Here is a 27679-nt window from a genome sequence, read left to right on the forward strand (position 1 = left end):
ACAAATTTATGTGCTTATTATGGAAAACTTTTTTCCGCAACCTCCTACCTTCATGGCTTCCTGGGAGAAGGATCTGCTAGGGCTACCTACACAGATCAATTGGGATTCCGTATTTAGTAACACCCAAGCGAGCTCTTTATGCTTATCGACATCAGAGACCCTCTATAAACTCATATATAGGTGGTATAGGACTCCTCTTGTTCTTAATAAAATGTTTCCCTCCCTCTCGAATCTGTGCTGGAGATGTAGAAATGCCCCAGGGAGCTTTGTGCATATTTGGTGGGATTGCCCTCTTATAATCCCATTTTGGGCAGAGGTATTCAGGTGTTCCGAACTGATAGTAGGGGATGTAATCCCGAAAGACCCGGGTTTTTGGCTCCTCAATCACACCTCCGCGGGGGCGCACTCCTATAAACACTCCCTATTGAGACACCTTAGCAACGCTGCAAAAGCGGTTATTCCAACTCTTTGGAGATCCACCTCACCACCCTCGATTAAATTATGGTTTACAAAGATCGATTACTTTTTAGACATGGAAGACCTGATCTCTTTCTCATCTGGGAAAACCGTTAACTTTATAGCTATCTGGTTTCCCTGGTACGACTTTAAAGAATCTCCTGTGTACCGGTCCTACATGGCTACATAACCCTCCCTATGTTCCGTGTAAGGTATCTTTCCAATGGGTCTCAGTTCCCTAACTGTTAAAGTTCCCCCCCCCTTATTTTTAAAAGTGATCGTCCTTTCGGCGCAGACACTCTCACCTGACTCTACCTTTACTATCTTTCCCCTTCTTTTTCTTCCTTATCTTCCCTCTCTCTTTCTCTCCTTTCCTATTTTTCCGTGCTGTTTTGTTAAAATGTTCCTTTTTATATGTTCTGATGTTATAAGTTATGCAGACAACTTATTTCCATACTTTGGGTGCTTTAAACGTATGGTATTGACATATATGCTATGAGATGTTTTTGTCCCCTTCTTTGGAAATGTATTGCTGTAATGATTTGTCTGCTGCTTTAATTAATAAAAAACAGTTTACACAAAAAAAAAGAAGTGATGGACGCTCTGGCCTTGCCTTAGCCATACGACCTAGTGTATGTTTTCCTCCGTTTACTCAAACTGGAATGAATCAAGGTGATTCTGGTAGCACCAGTTTGGCCTCGGAGGGTTTGGTTTTCGGACCTGCACTCTCTTCTGGTGGATGAGCCGTGGCCTCTTCCTCTGTGTCCGGATCTATTACAGCAAGATCCCTTTGTGCACCCAGACCTCCCACAACTACGTTTAACGGAATGGCTATTGAGGCAGACATCTTAAAACATAAAAGGATTCCAGAGGCCATGATTCCTACGATGGTGAGAGCGCATAAACCAGTTACAGAGTCTCATTATCATCGCATTTGGTGGTCTTATGTCTCTTGGTGTGAGCGGAAGGGTTTACCATCAGACTCCTTTCGTTTATCATGTCTTTTGCTGTTTCTTCATACTGGTTTAGACTCTGGACTTTGCCTGGGGTCCCTGCATTCTCTATTTTCTTCCAAGAACGTCTAGCGTTCCTGCCAGATGTAAAAATGTTCTTACAAGGGGTACTGCGTGTGCAGCCTCCGTTTGTACAGCCCACAGCTCCTTGGGATTTAAATCTGATATTCGACTTCCTCCAGTCTTGGAAGTCGAGAGCCTTTGGAAGTCGCAGACCTTAAATAACTTTCTTGGAAGGCTGTTTTTCTACTAATCATAGCTTCAGCCCAGAGGGGTATCTGAAATGATTGGTTTTGTCTTGTAAGCCTCCATACTTAAATTTCCATCCTGATAGGGCAGAGTTGCGGTCACATGGCTCGTTCCTTCCAGAGGTTGTGTACACTTTTTTCATATCAATCAACCTATTGTGGTTCCGTCCTTGCAGGACGATTCTGGAACACCTTCTACTCTGGATGTAATGCGAGCTTTGAAGATCTACATGGATCGGACAGCGGCTTTACAGAAATCTGATGCTTTGTTTGTGCTTTATGGTGTCCCTGGTCATGGGTGGTCTGCTACTAAGCAGACCCTGGGCCGCTGGATTCAGTTGACAACTCGTCAGGCCTATCTTAACAAATCTAGACCTCCTCTGTTATCAATTGTTGCTCACTCTACACGGGGGTTACCACATTTTAATGCTGCAGGGCAGCCATTTGGTCTAGTATTCATACGTTTGATAAGTTCTACAAGTTTGACACTTTTGCGGCTACATCTTCACGGTTTGGCTGCCTGGTTTTGCAAGTTCCTAAGCGCTCTCCCGCCCAGGGGGAAATTTTGGGACGTCCCCAGCGTCTTGACTTAGTGCCAGTGTCCCCTAGTGGCTAACAGAAAAAGGAGGATTTTGGTACTTACCGATAAATCCCTTTTTCGAAAGCCATTGGGGAAACTGTCCGCCCACCCAGCGCTGTTCTCGTGCCTTCATTGTTGTTTTGTTGTGTTTGTTATATGCTCTTTTCCCTCGTTTAGTTCTGTTATCTTGTTTCTGTCTCCTCTCTGCTCATTCTTAACTGAGGGATGATGGGGGGGATAGAGGGGGAGGAGCCTGTTTCACTTTTAGATTATTTAAAGTGCCAGCTCCCTGTAAGCCACCATCAATACCGCAGTATCTTGATTTAGTGCCAATGTCCCTTATGGTTTCTGAAAAAGGGATTTATCGGTAAGTACCAAAATCTTCCTTTAACAAACCAACTTTTTTTTTTTTTTTTTTTATCAATGGGTGGGTATACATTGAAAATTGGTGGTGCTCCACTTTAATCTTCTAAATAGTAACACATGTTTATTTTTAGGTGAAGAAAGAGAAGTCGCTGGAAAGAAGTTTAGTTATAGTGAGGTATGTTATCCGTGCCATCCAACTACCATTACATGTAACTATTTATATTCATTGGAAGTGTAGTCAACAGCTTTCAGCCTATTTACTTAATGTTTAGTCATTGCTTTCTTATCTTGTAAAAAATTATTACAAATGATGCTTGGCCCAGCAAAAGATGTCCGGACTGATAAGAGGGAGCGATTTCTTGTAACGAACCCATGCCGGTGCGGAACATTAGGGCTCCAGGACCAGCTTTTTCATCCACTGATAATTTGGCCTCCAATCTGCACATATGACCTTTATACTAATATGTTCCTCATGCGAAGCTGGGTTTATTCTTGTTTATGTGATGGATTCTATCTCCTCTTCACCTGCAGCTTGTGGATTTTGGCTGGAATCCTTTAGCAGATGCAAAGTTTACATTTACCGACCACTATTTGATTGAGCAAATTCAATCTGGGAAAGACCCCGACGTCCGTCTGTTCTTCAAGATACTTGCTCTGTGCCATACGGTGATGGTGGAGAAGACCGATGGTGAGTTCTGCGCTTCATAACGTTCGATTAACGAGGTTCAATGTTCCCAATAAAAGTTTGTGCTAATCCCACATTTAGGAAATATTTTTTTAAAAGCCTTAACGATGATTTAAATATGTTTTTTTTAAATGTGAGATTAAATTTGAACTTGTTTGCAGGGGGCGAGATCGTCTACCAAGCGGCATCGCCGGATGAAGGTGCGCTGGTAACAGCGGCCAGGAACTTCGGCTTTGTGTTCTTATCAAGAACCCAGAGCACCATCACTATTAGTGAGCTGGAAAAAGTAGTTACTTATGAGGTTCTTGCTCTCCTTGATTTTAATAGTGACCGAAAACGTATGTCTGTAATAGGTGAGTTGTGTGGCTTTTTTTTATTCTCTGCTAATATTTTTTTTATATTATTTAGGTTTATTATTATTATTTTACATTTAATAACTGTACCATTGATTTGGCCCCTGAACAAGGGAATTTCCAATAGATTGTTGCATTGCTTACAATCTGGGGACACCAAAAACAGATGTACAACTTTGTGCACATCTGCTCGCCTCTTACTTCATTATATTTTGTATTAAATGTATATTATATAGTACATAGATTTATTAACTTTTTATTTCTGTGCAGTAAGGGTCAACAAAGTAATCGCCAATGTAAACTGGATATTATGTTGCTATATCTATTGAAGTCTTGCCATGGCCAGATAGACTTCAGCACTCAAAGGCCCAAATGTATTAAGCCTTAAAAAGTGATAAAGTGGAGACGGATAAAGAGTGATAAATGTCCAGCCAATCAGCTCCTGTCATTTTTCAAACACAGCCTGTGACATGGCAGTTAGGAAGCTGATTGGCTGGTCATTTGTCACACTCTATCCATCTCCACTCTATCATTTTCTTAATGCTTAATACATATGGGCTAAACTTCCTTCAACCCCGGGAGGCTTTGATGATCAGTTTGTGTCCTGAATTGTCGGTAGAAACCAAACATTGGGGGTGATTTAGAGCTGATCGTAGATGTGCGGAAAAAAACGCACATCTACGATCGAAATCAGAAGCATGCTGGTAGTCCGCCCCGCATGCTAAGCCCCCCCCTGCAGAGATGCGAAACCACCCACGAGTAGCTCCCTGCCTACGCAGCCCAGCTGCAGAGGCAGGTGGCTACCTGCCATGTTTTGGGTTGCAGTGGCTGCGTGTGACATCTGCGTGTAACTAGTAATTAAATGATAACCATAATACCCATTAATATTAGAAAGTTTCATAAAATACATAATATACCCATATGGAAAATCTGTTATGTAATGACAAGTCTGATAAAGCAAATATTTGTACATTGCAATGAATCATTTTCAGGAAGACCGTTTCAGCTTAAATACAAATGACATGTTATATAAATGGGCATTCTGATGCCAAAACGGGCATTTAGAAAACGGTGAAACAGCTGCAGGTAAAACATTTTATAACCCCCTTCCCCCACCAAAAAAAAACAAAAAGCAACATTTAAAATCATATTGAGTCCAGGAACAATTTCCAACGAAGTCGGTAGAGATTTGCAAATCCCGTTCCTTCATTAGAAGTCCTTTGTATGTTGTCATGAGCTACATTCTTAAGTGCGAGTCTAAACTTTCTTTACAGCTGTCTCCCACACGGCCATTAAAACATGTGCCACGGTTATTATACCACTACCTGGGTATTATAATTACCCCTCTTTGTTTTGGAGCAGCATTGTAATCCTCTTCACTCGCGCCTTTAAGTTTTTGTAGCAGTCCTGGATGGCACCTCACAAGGGTGCTGTACAGCTGAGGACTTTCTAATGCAATGTCAGAAGCTGATGCGTTTAGAATGCCCAGTGCCATTTTCTCAGAGCTCCTATGCGGAGAAGACCTTAATTCATCTCTGACATAGATGTCCACGCTACTGACGGAGTGTGTAGATCCTTGTGCTTCTCCTCAACCAGGAGGAAAAACGATCGCTTCAACAAACCAAGCATTGCAGTAAATGTTCTGCCAGGAGCAGAGCTTTCCAAAGTACAGGGTGGGAAACCTCAACATATATGTGATGCATTTCACCCAACAGCTTATTGCACAGGTTCATTATAATAGCATAGTAAGTATATCTTGCTTCTGCAATAGAAGTTGTCTACGTGACGTTATTCTTCATAATGTTATGGCCTTTCAGCTAATTATTGTTAGATTATTTTTTGTGCACTTACTGGTGTGTATTGGCTGTAATATAAACTACTTTTTCCACACTCAGTAAGAGAACCCGGCGGTAACATCAGACTGTACTGTAAAGGAGCGGATACCGTTATATATGAACGTTTACATCCAGATAACCCCATCAAAGAAGAGACTCAGGAGGCGTTGGATGTGAGTTTGTGTGTTCTTATGGTCACTGTTTGAAAAGTTAATTCCAAAACTCTGCTTGAGATGAGAATAAGATTGACCATGAGAAGGTGACAAATAGTATCCTATATAATAATCCCGGGGACCTGTCCCACCTTCGTCATGGGCAGCTAGAGCAGGGGCACATGCCCCAGGCAAGCCTACCCCAAGGTCTCCCACCACAGCAAGAGAGGAGAAGCCCAGGCTTAAAAATAGCAGTGTCGGGGTTTAGATGAACAAGCATATGCCTGGGCCATGTTACTAGTTTTCCAAATACCAAGCTTCTTTTGTTTGTTTTTGTTTTTTTTATGTGCTGGGGAATATATTAGATTAATACTTTCATAAATTTTCTCTGTATAAGGCTTAAGATCCACCAATGGCCAATTCAGATCAATCCAGTGCTACCTGGATTTTCCAACTCAGCTTCACTTTTGAAACCCGGCATCCTTCTGTTACACCAAAACTGACTGCCTAGTCCGGCAATTAAGCCATGCAACCAGTAGGACACATGGTCAGATATTGTTTCTATTAAAAAGATTTTACTATAAAACTTTTTGACCATTTTTATATTTTTATAAGTTGCAACAGAAGTCAAGTTTTCAATGATTCTAAAGATTGCTGGCAATAGCACCATCATATTTTCAAAGACTTCTCTTGCATCAGCCCATATCGCGCTAGTTTATCGATACATTGATACAGCGATAAATCTGTAATTATAGTTACTGTTTATTATGTATCCTTTCAGATGTTTGCCAATGAGACTCTGAGGACCCTCTGCCTCTGCTACAAGGACATCAGCCAAGAGGAGTATGAGGTATGGAATAAGAAGTATATAGCAGCCAGCCTCTCCATGACGGACCGCGATGAAGCTCAGGATAAAGTATACGAAGAGATTGAAACTAACCTGTTGGTAAGTACTTGAGGCTGTGACTCATCTGATATTTTGTTGCTGGGGTATCTGTGTCCTGTATGCTTACCCAATATGAATGTACCTTACCAGCTGTTGGGAGCCACGGCTATTGAAGACAAGCTGCAGGACGGTGTGCCATACACAATCTCTAAACTAGCCAAAGCAGACATAAAGATTTGGGTACTTACAGGTGATAAAAAAGGTGAGTACGCTATGCATACAGAAACGCCTTCCTCCATGTGGTTCTATGCAGTGCGATATAGAATAGTCCTGATAATTGTTCTGGCACCAGTATTATAGTGTTTTAGTGGCATATTCAATTGATTTTTGCGGTAAATATTACTGCGGATATTGCAAAAAATTTTCATTACTGCAGATGTGTGCGCTTCCGATACCCGCAGGATCCGTTTAAAAAAAAAAAATTGCAGTAATTTTTACCGCGAAGAACCCATGGCTAATAAAAATAAAATAAAAATAAAAATGTAAAAAAAGTTATCTGGAAGGGGCCCTTGGTCCTATCAGGATGCCCAAGTAATGCTAGAGTGCAGGGATAGCAAGCGATTTGCCAGGGAAGGTGCCCTTCCTCATCCTCACCTGTCCTCTCCAGGTGCGCTCTGCCATAGACGTGGCACTGCATGCATATCCACCTGCACTGCAGTATCTTCCTTGTCCTTTGTCACCTAACACAGCAATCACCCAGAGTACCTACAGTAGAAAGCAGCCAGGTCTTTCAGAGTGACCGCACAGAGATGGGCACCCTGTAACAGCTTGGCCATAGGAGAACTTCAAGACGTTGGCCTCCTCCCCAGCAGCCATCTTGTGCCTGTTCCCCTTGCATGGTGGCAGTGAGGTGACTTTTCCCGCAGCGCAGTGAAGATCCTAGGCTGGTAGTGAGCAGATAAATCCCTCATCCTCTGTACAGTCGAGGAGGACGGGGCTGCAGCACAATAATGACATGTAATTAATGACTAAGTTGATTGAAAACTTCCTATTACCTAATTAGTCAATAGAGGGGTGTGACCAGGGGTCCTGAAGCAAGTCCCAATGATATGTCATTAAAATAACGGTTTTCGGAAAAATTGGAATTGCTTCGACGCTGCAAGAAAAAAAAGTCATTAATTTCTTTAGAAGTTACCGCGTCTGCTTTTCTCACAGAAATTTCAATAGGTAAATTCCTGTATCTGCGGAAAAACGGGGTTTACCACAATTTCGCCTGCAATTGAATATGCCCCTTCAGATTTTTAGTGTATTTTTATTTAATTCTACTATGTGGAAGTATTTATTATATCTGCTGCACGGTTCGATTATGAGCAAATTCAGAATTTACTTTTCAGAAATAATAAATCTGTTTGTAATCTGATTTGTTTCAGAAACTGCAGAAAACATTGGCTTTGCCTGTGAGCTCCTAACCGATGAAACAAACATTTACTACGGAGAAGACATTAAGTAAGTGACTGCAATAAGATAAATGACCTATGGAGTTCTTTAGCCCTGTGTTTTTATATGGTCACAACAATCCTCAGTGACTCATAGGGTGGAATTCAATTGTTTGAAAAGTCGGTTGGGTGTCTGTAATTTGTTTTCGTTTTCTCCCCCCAGTGCCCTACTGCAGACACGGATGGAAAATCAGAGAAACCAAAATGCCGGCATCTCAGGAGCATCTCGGACTACGCCGGAACCCTACTTCCAGATGGACCAAAAACGCTCTTTGATCATAACTGGTTCCTGGCTGGTACGTGAAGCATTTTCTTTTAAAAGAGAAATACAGTGGAGGCAGACTGAAATCACCCCGCCACAAACTGCCTCATGTCCAAAAAAGTTCAAAAAGGGCCTGATGACTCTGTGATGTCACTAGGTCTTTCAACGGGGCAGGCTGTGCTCTCATGCATTTTTGTGTTGCCGACAAAAGAACTGAGGGGTCTTACTCTTAAATCATGCAGTGGGGAAATATTTTGATCTTAAGTGAGGTGCAACGTCTTGCTATGACTTTTGCATGGTAATACAATTTTACGTTTTTTTTTTTTTTTTACTGTTTAAGGCCTTGGAGAGTGATAAATTGCATGGTGATAAAGTACCAGCTAACCAGCTCCCAGTTGTCATGTTACAGGCTGCGTTTGAAAAATTACAGTTATGCGTTGATTGGTTGGTACTTTATCTCCGTGCATTTTATTGATCTCCAAGGCTTGATGAATTTGGGCCTTAATTATATTAATAACATCCCTCTTTAAAGAACAGTTTGCAGTTAATTTTTGCCTGACTGTTGGATTTATCCTTATTCGTTGAAGATCCACATTTACTTACGGGAATTCGTTTCGATTTATTTGAGTCTTGAAGATACTTTTAATTTATTCTCGGACACCGGAAAATAAATGCAATTCCTGTTGGGAAGTTAGGTTCCAAATTAATAGAATATCATTAGTGATTCATCTTTAATTGATCAATCAAGTTTTGCCAGAGGAGGCTTTACAGCAATTGGTCAAGATCACAGAAGATGGACTGGCTCACACGCGATTTTAAACCGTGTGAACCTGTTATGGTGGTGTGGTCTGAAAAGTCGACATTCAGAATCTCGACAAGTTTTGAACGTCAATACCTGAATGTTGACATACAGTTTTTTGCATATTTTAGTCTATCCCTAACAATAACATAGAAATGTACTGTCGATATTCATTCAGAATGAAATCCTTCTTGAAAAGAAGAAAAAGAAGAAGAAACGTCTCAAGCTGAAATTCCCCAAGACTGCAGAAGAGAAGGAACAGGACCTGTTGGAGAAGAGGAAAGCTTATGCCATGAAAGAACAGCGACAGAAGAACTTTGTAGACCTGGCGTGCGAGTGCAGTTCAGTCATCTGCTGTAGAGTGACTCCAAAACAGAAGGCCATGGTTGTTGACTTGGTAAAGAAATACAAGAAGGCCATCACCTTAGCTATCGGAGATGGTGCCAATGACGTTAACATGATAAAGAGTAAGTTGGGAATAGAAGTAGAGCAGATTGTCCATGCTTAGGAAAAGTTGATGTTCACCGAGATTGTAGGCTTTTCTGTCTACTGCCTAAACGTTAGGATTGGACCATGATCTCTGTGGTGCACATGAGTACCTTTTTCATCTTCTTTTTCTAATTATTTCACATTGTTGATGGCTGTGAAAGTTAAACAGTAGAGTGGACAAGTCTACCATAGAGACCATTGTCGGAAGATATTATAGGTCAATGTTCTACAGATTTTTATACATTTCCTTCAATTGTCCTTCTACGTTAGCTTTACATGACAAATCTATTTTCTTCCTTGCAGCTGCCCATATAGGTGTTGGTATAAGTGGCCAAGAAGGAATGCAAGCAGTCATGTCCAGCGACTACTCCTTTGCTCAGTTCCGGTTCCTTCAAAGACTAATTCTGGTCCATGGTCGCTGGTCGTATATCCGCATGTGCAAGTTTCTAGGCTTTTTCTTCTACAAAAACTTTGCGTTTACGTTAGTCCACTTCTGGTACTCTTTCTTCAATGGATTTTCTGCCCAGGTAAGCCAAGTGACGTACCATTGATGGGTACTTAATAAATACTCTCAAAACTATTTGGCTGCTATGGGCAACTTCCCCACTTCTCTACTTCTCCACTCTTAGGAAGTTTTGATACATCTCTCCCATAGAATTAAATGCTATGAAGTTACGAAGTGGTAGAGTGGGAAAGTACCCACTATACATTCTTATGATGTCAGGCGGGACTGCTCGAAAATTAGCTTGACTGACTACAGCAGTAGGTCAGTGTGCGTTAATTTGGTCCCTTAGGGTCTAGCTCTTCATGTTGAGCAACTATACAGTGTATAAATCTGTCTAATTTTCCCACCTATTTATATGGCCGGATGTAATACGGTTTGCCGGCGTTTGGGATGCCGGCGGTCAGAAGATGGGGCGAATCCCGACGGGGTAGGTAAGTATACTTACCCTCCACCAAAATCGCCATTACTCTCCCTTGCCATAGCCTAACCCTAACTATACTCGGGGTGGTGCCTAAACCCCCCCACCCTGCAGCCTAACCCTAACTGTCCCTGGGGATCCCTAAATTTCACATCCCCTACCCTGCAGGCTAACACTAACTGTGCCCTGCATACCTACGGTTGGGATGCTGATGGTTAGGATTCCGGTGTAGGCATATTGTCAGATGCCGGAGTTCTGGTGCTGGCATTCTGGCCGCATCCCGGGATTCCAGCACTGGGATTCCAACTGTCTGCATCCCATATAGCCATATACATTTGTTTGAGGCAGATGTTCTTGTGCATGGGCATTTCTGAGGCAGACTAAATAAAGTTGTAACGTTAATAAAAATAAAAAAAATGCTACAAAAAAACAAACTTTATTATCAAACACATTTTATTGTTTGATATTTTTTCCTACAGTCTTATTCTGCTCCACTTTTTATTTTACTGTATACCTATATCTTAATTACAGTATTATAGTACCAACTGTGATTAATTAAATTACCCAAGACGAATTACCTCGTATTTCAAAGAATGCAAAAGATTTATCGACAGTCATTGAAAATTGTTTTTCAAAAATTGTAGATTGAACCCTTTAAACTGAGCTAACAGACTTGCTGCATGTTTCTGATGATGAGACGTAGAATCCTAATTCATGTTAGATTTATAAATTTCCCTGATAACAGACATTTGGCGGTGCGGTGTAATTAACGACAGCTGGGACTAATTCATGAGGAAACTGAAACATTTAAGAGTCACAATTAATGGTCAATAACTGGGGAGGTGAGGTGCTCTTCAGCATAATGCTGTGTAACGTACTGTTATTGTTGCGTCCGTTGCTGTTTTGCCAAATGCCATTTATTCCTTGCAAGACATATAGAAAAAAAAAAATACCAGCAAAAATGAATTATTAAGTTATTAAGAATAAAATGCAAAGCGACCAATCCTACAATGTATTTTATTCTTCTGGAGTGAATTATAAAAGCTTTGTTTTGATTTAGCAGAACCTGTTTAGCTCGGCCTTGATGGTTTTGTCATTAAATTTTCCATTAAAATGCCACCGTTGACACCACCCAGTGGGAAGCAACTGTTTTTGTTTCTGAAACCACAACGCACCCTGAGGCTCGTTCAGGTGCTCTTGGAGTTGCTGTCACTGCTGCTTCCTTGTAAGCAACAGGGATAGCGCTGTATGTAAATGCAGCAGGAGGCGTCTATGACACGCAGATGCCTCCTGCTGCACTAGTGATCCGTGCTCTCTCCCACCATCAGGCTGCTTACGGCACCTATGGTGCTGCCAAAGCCACCCGTCACTGCCAAGAAATCTCCGTCTTATGACTGTCAGTCCTGCTTCCGACGTCGCAGGATCCATTTGTGCAAAGTACCGAACATCTGTACTTTGCACATGAGAGCGCGGGTACAGCCACAGTTGAGTGATCCCCCCCCCCCCCCCCCCCATCAATACACTGTAAACCAGTGGCAGTCCCCACAGCATGTAAGTACAGACAAAAATAGCAGATGCCCCCAATGACATCATGTCTGACAGGAGGTCAATTTTATTTAGTTTTATTTATCATTTTCTCTTGTAGGGTCCACAGATTATCCTCAGTATAAACATTGGGATATGAGGTAGTGTCAACGGATTGGCACCAACGATCTTCAGCTTTCGGCCTCCCAGAATGCAACGGGACAGTCCCCTGTATCCCCGCCTCCTGGCTCAGGCAATTCAGTTTTTTGTTTGGTGCAGCAGGAGCCGGACCATGGTCAATGGGCTGCTGGTTTTTAGAAGACATAAGCTTTTTATTTTATTTTTATAGTCTTATTATTTTTGAGCGATCTTTCTAAAAAGCGTCTTATACGTACCTTAGGAAAGAGTCACTCCAACATCTCCCCACCGGGTCGCGACAACACTTACCCACGCGTACAGTCCTGTTTCAGCGGGCGTCTGTGTAGGATGTACTAGCAAGTCCAGCAGACGTTACCAGGCTGTGGCCGGAGCACGGAGGGGAAGGTAAGGCATTGGTTCCGCTTAGAGGGGGAACAAGGACACAGCCGCACTGTTTTCGGGATGGAGACTACCGAGCAGTTGCTGACGTGGCTGCCACCTCGGGTGCACCAGCGCTAGGCCCCAGGGATCATAGGCTTCAGGGATTAATGTGAGGCTGGGATCCCTGGGGTTGATGTCAGCAGTGGGGAGTAAGACGCTCCCCTGGTCTCCCCTCCCCCCGGTTCATGACCAGTTTCCTCAGAGTTTCCCGCCATGAACGAATTTCCCACTTCCATCTGAGACACTGTGTATCAAAAGGGACCCAGTCGCAGCATAGGCAGCTTTGTGACTGCTGCGTCAGTGTTCACTTGGGCGTCTGTGTTCACTGTTGGGTTCACTGGGCGTTTGTGTACACTATTTGCGTCTGGATCCACTTAGCGTTCACTAACGTATTGATCGATCCTGGAAGTGGGGTGAAGTCTACCTGTATCCCACTCTCCTGAGCCAGGTGATACAGCACTAAGTTTCTACCTACCATTGGGTACAAGTAGTTGGATAAGTGCCTGATGCATATGAGTTTGTAAACTATTGCTGCCGTTTTTTCGATGTGCGACTGAATACATTAAATATCCTATATAAGGTAATTCAGTAATATGTTTCTCCTACATACTTGAAATGTATCTGTAGTTGAATATGTGCTTTTATTGCTTATTGTACTAATGTATAACTTGTGACTGATTGCTAGTGTGATTGCTGACTTTACTATTTCTTGTCAGTTTCTGTGTGCAATACCGATCCTCAATGCTGGTGCAAGTTAGGGAGGGATCAGATTGCATGTCACTTTAACAAAGCTATAAAGTGATTTCAGTCACAAATTGTGTAGTTAACACCATACAGGTGTGTGATTTGTTTACCACGTCTAAGAGAGCCAAGGGTGAGGAGAATACACTTTCCACAGCAGCACCAACACTGATTTCATGTTTGTCCTGCAAAGCTGGGTTAACCTCTCAGGATCTGGTTCAAAATTAATTATGTGCAAATTGTTTTAGCTTTCATCAAAGCCTCCTGAATAATCCTAGGCAGGAACAGGCTCAAATCGAACCCCCATGGGCTGCTTTTGCACATACATCCAATATAGCTGAGCGGATAGTGCCAGCTCCTATACCAGGGATAGGGTTACCCTGTTAACCCTTACATAACCTGATATCTCTATCACTGTTGAAAACTCGACTATCTACCCTACCACACAAGCTCGCTGCCTAGGTGTCATCCTTGACTCTGATCTGTCCTTTGTTCCCCACATTCAATCTGTCTCAAGATCGTGTTACATGCATCTAAAAAACATTTCCAAAATACGACCATACCTTACACAAGACACTGCTAAAACTAATCCACGCTCTCATTATCTCCCGCATTGATTATTGCAATAGTCTCTTAACTGGTCTTCCCAAAACGAGACTCTCACCACTACAATCCATTCTGAATGCAGCGGCGAGGCTTATCTTCCTCGCTAGACGTTCATCGTCTGCAGATCCACTCTGTCAGTCCCTCCATTGGTTACCTGTACTCTACCGCATTCAATATAAAATACTTTTACTCACACACAAGGCCATTAACCAAACTACACCAACGTACATCAATTCGCTTATCTCAAAATATCTCCCAACCCGACCTCTTCGCTCTTCACAAGACCTGCGTCTCTCATCCACACTCATTACTCGCTCCCACTCACGATTGCAGGACTTTCATCGGGCTGCACCCACTCTGTGGAATGCCCTACCACGCACAATAAGACTCTCCTCTAGTCTCCAAACCTTCAAACGTTCCCTGAAAACTCACCTCTTTATACAAGCATATCAAATTCCAGAACCGCCCACATAACTTTCATAAACCTTCTTATCAAATTGCATCCACTCTGTACAGTTCACACCTATCCTCACATGTCTTCTCATTCTTCACTTTCCCTTCCTCTCAAACCCGGTTCATCATTGCTGTATGACCATATCATACAGCCCTCCAAGAACCTTTGCAATCTGGCGAACAACTATGCAATAGATAGCACCTTTCCTTGTGTATCCATGCCTATTTCCCTATAGATTGTAAGCTTGCGAGCAGGGCCTTCCTACCTCTATGACTGTTTGTTATCACCCAGTTTGTTATTGTTATTTGAAATTGTAAAGCGCAACGGAATTTGCTGCACTATATAAGAAACTGTTAATAAATAAATAAAATAAACATGCAACATTCTCCCTGGGTTTTATCACATCCAGTCCAGGAATCTGCAGCCTTTCAACAAAAGCAGTCTGAAAGGCCCGGGGAAGGTAAATCACAGACCTAAAACAACATCTTGACAGTCTACACGTTTCAGATGGGGACACGTTGGAGGATGAGGATTCCTCGCATTCTGTTTCTGCATACAGAGATGAGGATGAAGGTCCCAGCTCAGTGGATATACCTGAGCTAATTAGTGCTATGAAAGCCATTCTATCCTTATAGGAGGCAGCAGAGCCTTTGTTAAAATCAAATGCTCCTATGTTTAAACGTCCCAAAACAGAACTGAATTTCAGGAGTCAGAACAGCGGACTGAGATTATGCAAGAGGCTTGGGTCATACCCAGTAAAAAATTCCAATTATTCTCTTCCAGCTGGGGAATGTTTAAAGAAGGAAGTGGCTGCCAAAGTAGATATGCACGTCATTCGATTGGTGTGAAAAAATCTACATTGCCTTTGCCTTCAACATCATTAAATGATGTTGCGGATAGAAAAATAGATGGTTTAAAAAAAAACAAAAAAAAAAAAAAACATTTTCTCCTTGTCGGGGGCAATTGTAAGACCAGCCATGGCTTCAGCCTGGATGGCAAAAGCAGTGGTGGTCTGTGCTGATGCATTGGAGGATAATCTTTCATTGGCATCTAGAGTACAAAAATCCCATATTGCACATATTAAACAGGCGGCTATATTTATGGAAGAAGCAGCCTTGTATTATGGGTACTATTTCCTCTCAAGCATCAGCCTCCACAGTAGCAGCTCGCAGAGCTGTCTGGTTATGTACATGGGAGGCTGACTCAGAGTGAAATAAGGTTTTAGAGTCTTTGCCTTTTACTGGAGAGATTCTTTTTGGTAAAGAATTAAATAGTATTTTGGAGTCAGGCAGACTCCAAGAAAGTGAAGTTTCCTTTACCTACAAATCCATACCTAGGTTTCCAGCTTTTCTGCCCTTTCGGACCCAAGGAAAAGGAAAAGGTATGGCAAACAGTCCCAATCTGATAAGTCTGGTAAGACTAAAAAGCATTGAGCTACCAGAGGACCTGCTTCCAAGCCAGAAGATAAGCCATCCCGCCTGATGGTGCGGGCCTCCACCAGCAGTCCACCACAGATGCCTAGGTGCAAGAAGCGATATCTCACGGTTATGCGTTTGCTTTCAAGAAACACCCTCCACAAAGGTTCCAGCCTGTCTTCAGTAGAAACGAAGGCCAGGGCCTTACAAGAGGCAGTTCAGAATTTGCTTCAATCAGGAGTGATAATTCCAGTTCCTCCTGCGCGACAAGGACAAGGTTTCTATTCCAACCTCTTTCTAGTTCAGAAGCCAAATGGGTCATTCCGGGCCATACTCCATCTCAAGGTGCTGAACAAGTACATTTGGGTGCCTCGCTTTCATATGGAGTCTTTACGTTCCATTATTTTGGCCATGGAGCGGCGGATTTCATGGTATCACTGGATATCCAGGATGCTTACCTGCATGTTCCCATAGCACAGTCCCATCAGTGCTACCTCCAGCAACACTTTCAGTTTCAGGCCCTACCATTTGGACTGACCACAGCTCTAAGTGTGTTTACCAAAATGATGGTGGTAATGGCTGCTTATCTCTGTTTGCAGTGGCTGAGGATTTTTCCATACCTTGATGATTTATTAATCCTACCACAATCTCAGGAATTGCTTCAGTGTCATCTGCAGAGACACAGTTGGCTCATAAATTGGGCAAAGTCGTCCCTGGTTCGGTCACAACGGATGACACACTTGGGGGCTGTATTGGATTCGGGTCTTAAGAGAGTATTTTTACCTCTGAACAAAATATCCAAAATACAGTTGAGGATTCAGGACCTGCTACACAGTCAAAGGGTAACCATTCACGCAACAATGCGTGTGATGGGATCTATGGTGTCGACATTCGACATGGTGGAGTATGCTCAATTCCACTCGAGGGCTCTACAACGTCTGATCCTTTCCAAATGGAATGGGTTACATCAGACAATAAAAACGCAGACTATGGTCCTTCCTTTGTAAGTAAGGTCGTCATTAGCCTGGTTGGTACAGACATCCCATCTGGACAAAGGTGAACCCTTCTGGATCCGATTGGGAGGTTCTGACAACGGATGCCAGTCTTCAGGGCTGGGGAGCTGTGTAAGAAAGAAGTTGATTCCAAGGGCAGTGGACCAAGGAAGAAAGTTGCCTGCCAATAAATGTATTGGAACTTCGGGCCATAGATATGGCACTCATTCAGGCAAAGGACATTCTTCAAGGGAAACTGGTTCAAATTCGCTCTGACATTGCAATGGCAGTAGCGTACCTCAATCATCAGGGAGGAACTCCCAGCCAATGAAGGAGGTAAGCAGCACGTTTAGGTGGGCAGAACTTCATCATCCAGCCTTGTCCACAGTGTTCATTCTAGGAGTCCTAAACTGGGAAGCAGATTTTCTTAGTCAACATTCAAACGAATGGGCTTTACACCCCAAGGTCTTCCAGACTCTGGTAGACAAGTGGGGGTTACCGGAGATAGAGCTCATGGCTTCCTGTCAGAACAACAAAGTTCTTGCATACGGGTCAAGGACAAAGGATCCCAAAGTGACCTTTCTGGATGCCCCTGTCAGTAAGATGGGACTTTCGTCTGGCCTATGTGTTTCCACCGATCGCCCTCTTGCCCAGGGTGATGCAAAAGGTAAAACAGGGAAAGGACACCGTAATACTAATAGCTCTGGCTTGGCCCAGAAGACATTGGTACACAGATCTGCAGAGGCTGTCGGTGGATACTCCGTTCCTACTCCCTCAACATCCAGATCTACTGTCTCAGGGTCCTTGCTATTACAAGCACCTGGATCGGCTGTCTTTGATGGCGTGGCTCTTGAGACTTCCATCCTGAAAGCAAGACGATTCTCACAACAGGTAATTCAAATAATGCTTAGAGCAAGGAAACCATCCTCCGCTCGCATTTATTACCGAATATGGCAGGCCTATATTCAATGGTGCAGTGACAGGAAATTTGACCCTAGGTCTTTCAGAGTTTCCAGAGTCCTAGCATTCCTTCAGGCAGGAATGGACAAAGGTCTGCGGGTGGCTTCCTTGAGAGTTCAGGTGTCAGCATTGACTGTATGGTTTCAAATGAAACTTGCTAACCCTGCAGTATGTTCGCACTTTTTTCCAAGGAATGCTTCACATCCAACCTCCTTTTGTTCCTCTTACAGCTCCTTGGGATCCAAGTTTAGTCCTAAAGGTGCATCAATTTGCCCCATTTGAACCACTGAAGCAAGTGGATCTTAAATGGTTGACAGCTAAAGTTCTCTTTCTACTGGCTATTGCTTCAGCTAGAAGAGTTTCAGTCTTTGGGGCATTGTTATGTCGCCCACCTTTTCTGATATTTCATCCAGATACAGCGGTTCTCAGAACCAAATCTGGTTATCTTCCTAAGGTGGTGTCTAAATTCCACCTTAATGAAGAAATTGTAGTCCCGGCTTTCCAAGGGCCGGACCTTTCTGCGGGAGATGCATCATTGGATGTAGTCTGTGCTTTAAGGATCTACGTGGATCAGAAAAACAGACACTCTTTGTTCTCTACGGATTTCACAAGAGAGGATGGCCTGCTGACAAGCAGACATGGCGAGGTGGCTTCAGATGACTATTTCAGAAGCATATTCTCAAGCTGATCTCCCTATTCTGGTTAATGTCTCTGCTCACTCTACTCGTAATGTAGGTCCTTCATGGGCAGCACAACGGGGTGCTTCAGCTGAACAAATATGTAAGTATGTAAGGTAGCCACATGGTCTTCCATTAACACATTCATTAGACATTATGCCTCTGATACCTTTGCCTCTTAGGATGCTGCATTCGGGCGAAGAATTCTCCTGTCCAATCAGGAGTGTCCCCTCCACTAAAATTGCTTCGGGACATCCCAATGTTTATCCTGTGGATAATCTGTGGACCCTGCAGGAGAAATACATAGTTATGGTAGACTTACTGTCGATAACTATATTTCTCCTAAGTCCACAGTATCCACATGGATCCGACCCTGACGCTCCTGATTTGAGGATCCTTACACTTACTGACCTCTTCCTTCTTGTATGGAAGTGTGTGCATGTGTGTTCTTCTCGCCTGATTAGGGCGCTCTATGATGCTCCTGCGTTGAGCTTTAGAAAACAACTGAATTGCCTGAGCCAGGGGGCGGGGATATATGGACTGGACCGCTGTATTCTCGGAGGCCGAAAGCTTTTGATCGTTGGTGCCAATCCGCTGATGCTACCTAATATGTCAATGTTTATCCTGTGGATACTGTGGACTTAGGAGAAATACTGGCATATTCAGTTAGCCCCGAAGAGACATCGGGTGTAAAACCCCCCGATATTTCTTTGGGTTTTGCGATTGGGCTATTCAATTTAGCTCGTCTGTTAAAAAGTGCATTTTAACACACAGGTTCAGTGAAAAGCGTGTTTTTGGGGTGAAATAGCTCAGTTTTCGGATAAAAACGGGTCTGTTAACGGGGATTTGCTTCGCCTGCCGGAGACAGGTGAAACAAAATCCCTGATAAGCCACGTCACACGCCGGCTTATCAGGGCTAATTAGATAGCCCCCCCGGCGATACTTTGCACCCGACAGAATGTACGGGTAATTTCAATAGCCCCCATAGAGTTATCGATGGCAAGTCTACCATAACCACGTTTTTTTTTTTTTTTTATTGATTCCTGGCTATAGATATTGCTAGAAAGTTTATTTCTCAGATTGAAAGTTAAAATTTGAACAGTTTATATTTTTTATTTTATTTTGCCCTGTCCTTTGTATTTCAGACTGTGTATGAAGACTGGTTCATTGCCCTATACAACGTCCTGTACACCAGTCTACCTGTCCTCCTCGTTGGTTTGATGGATCAGGTACATCACCTGTGCATGATCGCTAGTAGCGAGTGTGTATTCACGGGAGAACACAATAGATTAGACTGATCTATTTTAATAAATAATCAGGTAGCTTCCAGGGTCGGATTTCTGGGTCACTGAACCCGGGTTATTTTTCAAGGACCCTTATACACTGACCCACGACTCGGGTAAATCCAGCAATAACCCAGGTTATTGCGGCAGTGGAAAAGAGGTATTACACTGCACATCGACCCGGGTCCAACCCATGGTTAACCCTGCTTTAATCCCGGGTTGAAATGCCGGGTTGCCCGACTCGGGTTATTTCAATATGGCGCTGTCACACTGCACCTCGACCCAGGCCGCAGAGGTGCCCGACGGCTGATGCAGCCGATGGACGACCCGACAGTGTGTGTGGGGTGGGGGTGGGAAGGGGAGGGGGGGGGGGGGAGGGAAGGGAAGGGAAGGGGAGGGGGAGGGGGAGTGGGAGTGAAGTTTCTTCACTCTCCCCGTAACTCTGCTCCATAGCCCTGCATACGAATATGGATGAGAGTGGCCATGTATAAGCGTCCCGCCACCAACGATGAACGAGCGCGGGGCCGCACATCGTTCATCGGTGGTGCCTACACACTGAAAGATATGAACAATATCTCGTTCATTAATGAATGAGAACGTTCATATCGTTCAGTTAGATCTTTAAGTGTGTAGGGCCTATGGTGGTCATTCCGAGTTGTTCGCTTGCTTGCAGTTTTTAGCAGCCGTGCAAACGCTATGCCGCCTCCCACTGGGAGTGTATTTTAGCTTAGCAGAAGTGCGAACGAAAGGTTCGCAGAGCGGCTACAAAGTTTTTTTTGTGTGCAGTTTCTGAGTAGCTCAAAACCTATTCAGCGCTTGCGATCACTTCAGACCAGGCATGTCCAAACTGCGGCCCTCCAGCTGTTGAGAAACTACACATCCCAGCATTCCCTGACACAGCTTCAGCATTCTCTGACAGCAAAACTGTGTCAGGGCATGCTGGGATATGTAGTTTCACAACAGCTGGAGGGCCGCAGTTTGGACACGCCTGCGTTTTTCCGAACACTCCCTGAAAACGGTAAGTTGCCACCCAGAAACGCCCACTCCATGTCAATCACTCTGCGGTCAGCATTGCGACTGAAAAGCTTCGCTAGACCCTGTGTGAAACTACATCGGCCGTTGTAATAGTACGTCGCGCGTGCGCATTGCGCCGCATACGCATGTACAGAAGTTCCCTTTTTTGCCTCATCGCTGTACAGCGAACGAATGCAGCTAGTGATCAACTCGGAATGACCCCCTATAAGTGCCGGACAGAGATATACGAGTGTTGCATAGCAAATTAATCAGCACAGTTTCCTTGTGCGTCCTAGTCAGATTGTGTTTCAACTAAAACAAATTAACTTGCAAACTAAATTTGGCAATCATCTTGCTTAGAGTTCATGGCTACTTAACCCCAGTTGTGATAGAATTCTGGTAGACTTTCCACAATATATAGAGTCTACTAGGTATTTCATCTTTATGATCTAAAACTTTAGCAGAACCGCTGACTCTTCTGTGTTTCAGGATGTCAGTGACAAGCTGAGTCTGCGCTTCCCGCGCTTGTACATCCCCGGGCAAAAAGATCTACTGTTCAACTACAAGAAGTTTTTCCTGAGTTTGTTTCATGGCATAGTGACGTCACTAGTGGTCTTCTTCATACCATACGGTGCGTTCTTGTTAACAATGGGGCAGGACGGAGAGGCCCCTTCGGATTACCAGTCTTTTGCAGTCACGACGGCCACTGCGCTCATAATAACGGTCAATTTCCAGGTAAGACTAACCGCGTTAAAGGGACCAGGCAACCCTATTTGTTTTACATTGTGTTTGTTAAATGCAAAATTTAAGAGATTAATTTATAAAAGAAGAATTCACCTAGTTTATACGGTGGAGCTAGTAGATCTGCATGCAGAGCTCAGCTGTCAGTAGAGTTGCCCTATTTGCATTCCCTTCCCCATAATCCCTTCATCTCCCGGAAACCTTCTGTCAGTTGAAATGAAGTATGAAAAATGAAAATTCTCTCACAATACAGTAGTTTTGCAGTGTGGCTTATTAAAGGCAAGTGATGTGGGACATAATTTGGTCCTCCTGATGGTGGGCGTGCCCTTACCAGAAGCTTGGAACTATACCTGTATGGTATCATTAAGTTTTTGTCGGCGCACGGGATCCTGGCGGTTGTAATACAGACGCCGGGATCCCGGTGTTTGAAAAGCCAATAGGGGTGAGTAAGGAGTGTGTGTCCCCTCCCCCCCCTTCCCAACCCCCTAACCCTCTCTACCCGCAGCCTAACCCTAACCTTCCCCCTTTTGCCTAACCCTAACCAACCCTGTAGGTGTCTAAGCCTAACCCTCCAAGGAGGGTGCCTAACCCTAACACCCCACCCCCGGAACGCAGCCTTACCCTAACCCTCCCCCCTGCAGCCTAAACCTAATCCCTCCCCCCCCGCGGCTTACTTGACTTGTCAGTGTCTGCAATCAGAATTGGGTCTGTATTCTGTTTTTTCTTCATTGAAGCATGAATACACAATATATCAAAAACAAATGAGAACTCTATGCAGTAATGTATTAAATACGAAAAGTATGTGTGTGTATATATATATATATATGTGTGTGTGTGTGTATGTATATATATATATATATGTGTGTGTGTGTGTGTGTGTGTGTGTGTATGTGTGTGTGTATATATATATATATATATATATATATATATTATATATAGAGAGAGAGAGAGTGAGTGTGTGTGTTGTGGCTGAATACATCTTACGGAAGCAACCTGCTTCATGTTAACATTTTAGTTTTATGGGGGGAAATGTATCGAACCTTGGAGAAAGATAAAATACCAGCCATGTAACAGGCTGTTTGAAAAATAACAGGAGCTGATTGGTTGGTACTCTTATCCCTCTCCAAGGTTTGATACATCTCCCCCTCAATGTGAAATTACTTCTGCAAATGATAGTGACGTTTGTTGGCAGTGCCGTTCCCCAGGGCACCTGATGTTATGACATTCCAGAAGAGGAGGCTGGGAACAGAAAGGTGGGGCGCCCAGCACCCCACATGCTGGACGTAGTAGCTGTTCCCTCCCCCTGCACCCTGGGTGGCAGCCGCCAGTTTGTGGAGCGTCTCTGTATTTCCGTATTATGCTGTCTGAAGAAAAGATTTCTCACTTTGTGTCCTTTGTGGGTTTCAGTATTTACTTTCCTTTGCACTAACCAAAAATGTATTCTATTGTGACCAGATCGGGCTGGACACGTCGTACTGGACGTTCGTGAATGCCTTTTCCGTCTTCGGAAGCATTGCTATCTACTTTGGGATAATGTTTGACCTCCACAGCGCTGGGATTCACGTTCTTTTCCCATCCAAGTTCATATTCACAGGTAAATATTCCTCTTTTTGTGCCGGACACTTGGTACACGTAGAGTATAAACCCCATAGACCGATACGTCTGTGCTATGCTGCATGTGTACAGAATATGAGGGTTAGTGCTTCTGAGTACTCTCTGTATGGTTCTGAACCTGCATCATACCATGGCCGCAACTAGGGGGGGGCTAAGGGGGCATGTGCCCCAGGTGCAGAATCTGAGAGGGCGCAGAGATGGGTACTCTGCCTCCCCTCCTTTCTCTCAGCCCTTCTGCCAGGTCCAAGAACCCTCGCTGCATGTGTACAGAATGAGGGTTAGTACTTCTGAGTACTCTCTGTACAGTTCAGAACCTGCATCATGCAAACTGCTCAGTAGAATAAGGTGCCGGCCAATAGTTTTGTTTATCATTAACCAATCGGGTGCTCCTTAAGCAATTTGTTGCCTGTCTGGAATGTACTTGGTGTGAGTGACAAAGATATCTCAGGATATAGCAGGTATGCAACAACGTTTCGAAGTTTTAATACACCTCGTCCTCCATTTACGAAGTGTATTAAAACTTTGAAATGTTGTTGCATACCTGCTGTATCGTGAGAGTTTTTACTGAGTGCCGCCTACATTGTTCTCTTCATATTGGCCCCGCGGCTGCCCCCCTCCTCTGATCCATTCATTTACTAAGCCTACATATGTTAGCAAAGTGCATTGCACACAAGATACAAACACCAAATTACATACATACAGGGCGCAAGAGATTCTGTATCTCTTATAAACCAGAGCGGAAAGGGGAGAACATGGCAGTGGTTAGAAAGTCCACCTTAACAAAAAAACAACAAAAAAACAACTTAAGTTACAAATTTTAAATAAATTAAAAAAAATTAAGTCTAGTACAGTAAGCAACGTTCTCCCAAATTTGCTTTTGGGGGCGGAGTGTACAATACAACTAGAGTTTTGCATATGTATCAAAGCATGGATAGAGAGAAAGTACCAACCAATCAGCTCTTGCTATGTTTATAGTTAGAAAAATGACAAGAGCTGATTGGCTGATACATACGGTTGGTTAATTGTCAAATGCTGTGTGACATTTACACAAGCTTTGGCATGTATAAAAGCAGATAACGTAGAGAGAAACCACTTATCTCTACGGTATCTGCAAACCTCAAACTATTTCACTGTCACCATACAATTGTATGGCGACTGAAACTCATTCAGATGTACTAAAACACGACAAGCACATTTTTGCTGCTTATTGTTTTTCACATTCCGGCACATGTTACCTGACGTTATGTGTTCCTAACTGCAGCGGCTGCTGGGGTTCCGTGCTGAATGCGGGAGATCTTGCAATGGTTGTCTTTATAATCTATTCAGGCATGCTGGCGAGTTTCTTATTGTATAGTTGCAGTAATTATTAATCATGGCACGTTACTCTTGTTTTCACATTTTAGGGGCCGCTCCAAATGCTCTGAGGCAGCCCTATCTCTGGCTCACCATAGTCATAACAGTCGCTATTTGTCTGCTGCCCGTTGTTGCCCTGAGGTTCTTGAGCAAGATGATGCACCCGTCAGCGAGTGATAAAGTAAGTGCTCAATATATTTAAATAATAATGATTTCCACCTGCTGTTTCTATGTGTTGCATCCGTTCTGAAGTGGGCGTGGTTAGAACCACCATCAGCCATATAGAGCGCCAGAATGGTCACAGCAGTAGGAGACGGATGTACTGACTTTGCAGGTGGTGGTGACCTGTGCACTAATGTGTCTGACTGGGCGGCAAATGTAGAAAACGGTGATTAATGTAAAAAAAAGTCTGATAATAGGCAGATTCTTGCAGCCAGATGTATTAAAGAGATTGCTGTGAATAAATCTGAGATCTCTCCAGTGGTGGGCGGCATATTGTAAGATTTTGCTGCTTCTATAGCCCTCTATATAGCCTTCCAAGGCAGTGATCTTGTAGCAGAAATTACTAAGCGGGAAAGCTACTTGTTTTTTTAAATTTCACCACTTGAGAGCCAGTGTCACAGCTGCAGTGATTCGCAGCTCGCTTACGGTGGAACAGGAGACGCAATATGTGGCTAAAGCAGGGATGGGGAACCTTTGGCCCTCCAGCTGTTGAACTACATATACCAGCATGCCCTGCTACAGTTTTGCTATGTGCCCATGCTAAAACTGTTGCAGGGCATGCTGGGATGTGTAGTTCAACAACAGCTGGAGGGCCAAAGGTTCTGCACCCCTGGGCTAAAGTGAAGAACTTGTGCAGTGCTGTGCAATCCTGATTTTTCGCTATATTATATATATATATATATATATATATATATATATATATATATATATATATATATATATATATACTCACACACTCTCGATCTATATCCGTGTATCACCAACTGTCACATTTTAAAAATCTACAGGTGACCTGCAAAAGATGGACCGTGTGGGTTCCTGAGGACCGAGTTTGAGAATGTGTGCCCTAGAGTATCAGAATTTTTTCATGACACCCCTAGGCCAAAAGTTTACTCAGAAAAAATCTTACATTAAATAAGTTGTGCTTATATGCCATTCTTAGGCACGGTTATGTGATGAGGGACAGGATTCGCTCTGGGTTTTCCCACATATTTTATGATTGGAAGTCACAAGCACTGGTTTTGCCTATTATATTGACCATAAGTAATTTGAATTGGCCCTGGACCAACAACCCAGGACACCCCTGCAAGTGCCCCAAGGCACCCCAGTTTGGGAACCACTGCCTTAACCTATGACATCTTTGTTAGATCTTTTTAACATCTATTTGGTGTAATGTTAGACCGCAGTCCACGGATGCTTTAAGGACTTTGCTATGGGATCCAGTAGTTCCGTGTTATGCCCCAGTGTGGTTAGTAAAGTCTTTGAGACTTTGGTTTCAGGTGAAAAGACCCAGGGGGAGATGTTTAAAAGTTTGTAGAGCGCTAAAATACCAACCGCTTGTTCACTCACTGAGCGTGGATACACCCACACCCACCGGGGAAAATTTAGTAGGTGTTACCTATAACAAGTGATGCCAAATATATCAAATCTCTTCTCCTCAGATTCTAAAGAACCTTAAGAAATTCAAAACAGAAGAAGCTCAGTGGAAGCCTCGGGCCAGCACGATGAGGCGTGGCGCATCCAAGAGACGCTCGGCCTATGCCTTCTCCCACCAGCGAGGATATGCAGATCTCATCTCCACAGGGCGCAATATCGCTAAGAAAAGGGCTCCACTGGACGCTGTACTGGGCGCCAATGCAGCAGAGATTATCCAATCGGCAGTAAATGACTGATTTGCAGTCGTTTTTCAATGTTTTTTTTTTTTTTTTAACTCCATCTTGCACATGGAATTTGTGTAGAGAGATATATTTTTATTAAAACCGTTTCCCTCTCAGGATTGTTTTTATACAAATGTAAATTTAACCTGGAGATTTTACAAATGCCCCTTGGCTTTGTAAGAACGTCGTATACAAGACTAATTTATTTTTCCGTATCCATTGTTCTGCAATGATGTCTGCATACTTTTTGCTTTTGGGACGATTAGAGGGAGCCAATCACAGACCTGCGTATATACGAGCTTTACATGATAATGAGGACAGTAGAAGAAAAGACATTAAGAGATTGGCGGCTGTCAGACTAATTGCGCAGTTTAGCTCTCCGTTACTCGTGGTCAAGCATCTTAAACGAAATTATGTTCCAAACAAATTTTTTTTTCTTTATAGAAGATCCTTTTTATTTGGAGCACAGGAACCTGTGAAATTGTTGTTTACGTTTTTAGCCTTTGCATTATTTAATGTTAATAAACTGTAGTAAAGGTTTATTTTTGGCATTCCTTAATAAATGGTCAGTATACAGCAGGGTTCACTTTGGCCGGAAATGTATACTTGTCATCTTGGTGGAAGGAGCTGTATGTGATGGCTTTTTCTTTTTATTTGATCAGTGGAATGTAGCATCTATCTAGTATAGGGGTGCAGTATGATTGACCGCTTTCCGGGATGCCGGCAGTCAAAATACCGACACTAGAATGCCGAAGTGTGAAATACTGACTGTGGTGAGGTAAGTATGTTCCCCATCTCCCCTAACCCTTCCCGCAGCCTAACCCTAACCTCCCCCCCTTAGTGCCTAAACCTAACCCCCCCATCCCTGCAGCCTAAACCTAACCTATTTCTATGCATAGCCACTTGGATCCTTAAAGGGCCATCACCCTTTTTCTCTGTCTGCAGCATACATGGTAGATCAGACTTTGGGGTACATTTTCTAAGCGGTGATAAGAGCGGAGAAGTGAGACAGTGGAGAAGTTGCCCCATCAACCAAACAGCAGCTCTGTATCATTTTATAGTATGCAAATTATAGATGTTACTTCAGTGCTGATTGGTTGCCATGGGCAACTTCTTCACTGGCTCACTTCTCCGCTCTTATCACTGCTTAGTAAATGTTCCCCTTTATCACTGTATTATACTTTGGGGGGAATTCAGTTAGCCGCAATAACCTGTTTTCACAGTAAAAACTGGGCTTTTATTCTGACCCGCGATACGCCACTATTCAGTTGTCCGCAATAAATTACCAGCGATAATTCTCTAT

General features: G+C 43.4%; 1 protein-coding gene across 1 annotated transcript in view; it reads left to right on the forward strand.

Annotated features, from left to right (window-relative positions):
* LOC135055485 (phospholipid-transporting ATPase IC-like) overlaps window positions 1-26999 on the forward strand; it is a 119526-nt gene extending 92527 nt beyond the window's left edge. Inside the window, exons 14-28 of the mRNA XM_063959615.1 lie at window positions 2795-2838; window positions 3195-3351; window positions 3510-3701; window positions 5597-5709; window positions 6470-6634; window positions 6725-6836; window positions 8005-8080; window positions 8234-8366; window positions 9310-9598; window positions 9924-10147; window positions 19637-19720; window positions 21278-21523; window positions 22985-23123; window positions 24547-24677; window positions 26161-26999. Of these exons, the coding sequence (XP_063815685.1) occupies window positions 2795-2838; window positions 3195-3351; window positions 3510-3701; window positions 5597-5709; window positions 6470-6634; window positions 6725-6836; window positions 8005-8080; window positions 8234-8366; window positions 9310-9598; window positions 9924-10147; window positions 19637-19720; window positions 21278-21523; window positions 22985-23123; window positions 24547-24677; window positions 26161-26391 (2336 nt within the window). The 3' untranslated portion in view covers window positions 26392-26999. The remainder of the gene's footprint in view (window positions 1-2794; window positions 2839-3194; window positions 3352-3509; window positions 3702-5596; window positions 5710-6469; window positions 6635-6724; window positions 6837-8004; window positions 8081-8233; window positions 8367-9309; window positions 9599-9923; window positions 10148-19636; window positions 19721-21277; window positions 21524-22984; window positions 23124-24546; window positions 24678-26160) is intronic.
* Window positions 27000-27679: the final 680 nt, after the last annotated feature.

The sequence above is a fragment of the Pseudophryne corroboree genome, chromosome 1 (genome assembly GCF_028390025.1).
Source record: "Pseudophryne corroboree isolate aPseCor3 chromosome 1, aPseCor3.hap2, whole genome shotgun sequence".
In the NCBI taxonomy this organism is placed as follows: Eukaryota; Metazoa; Chordata; class Amphibia; order Anura; family Myobatrachidae; genus Pseudophryne; species Pseudophryne corroboree.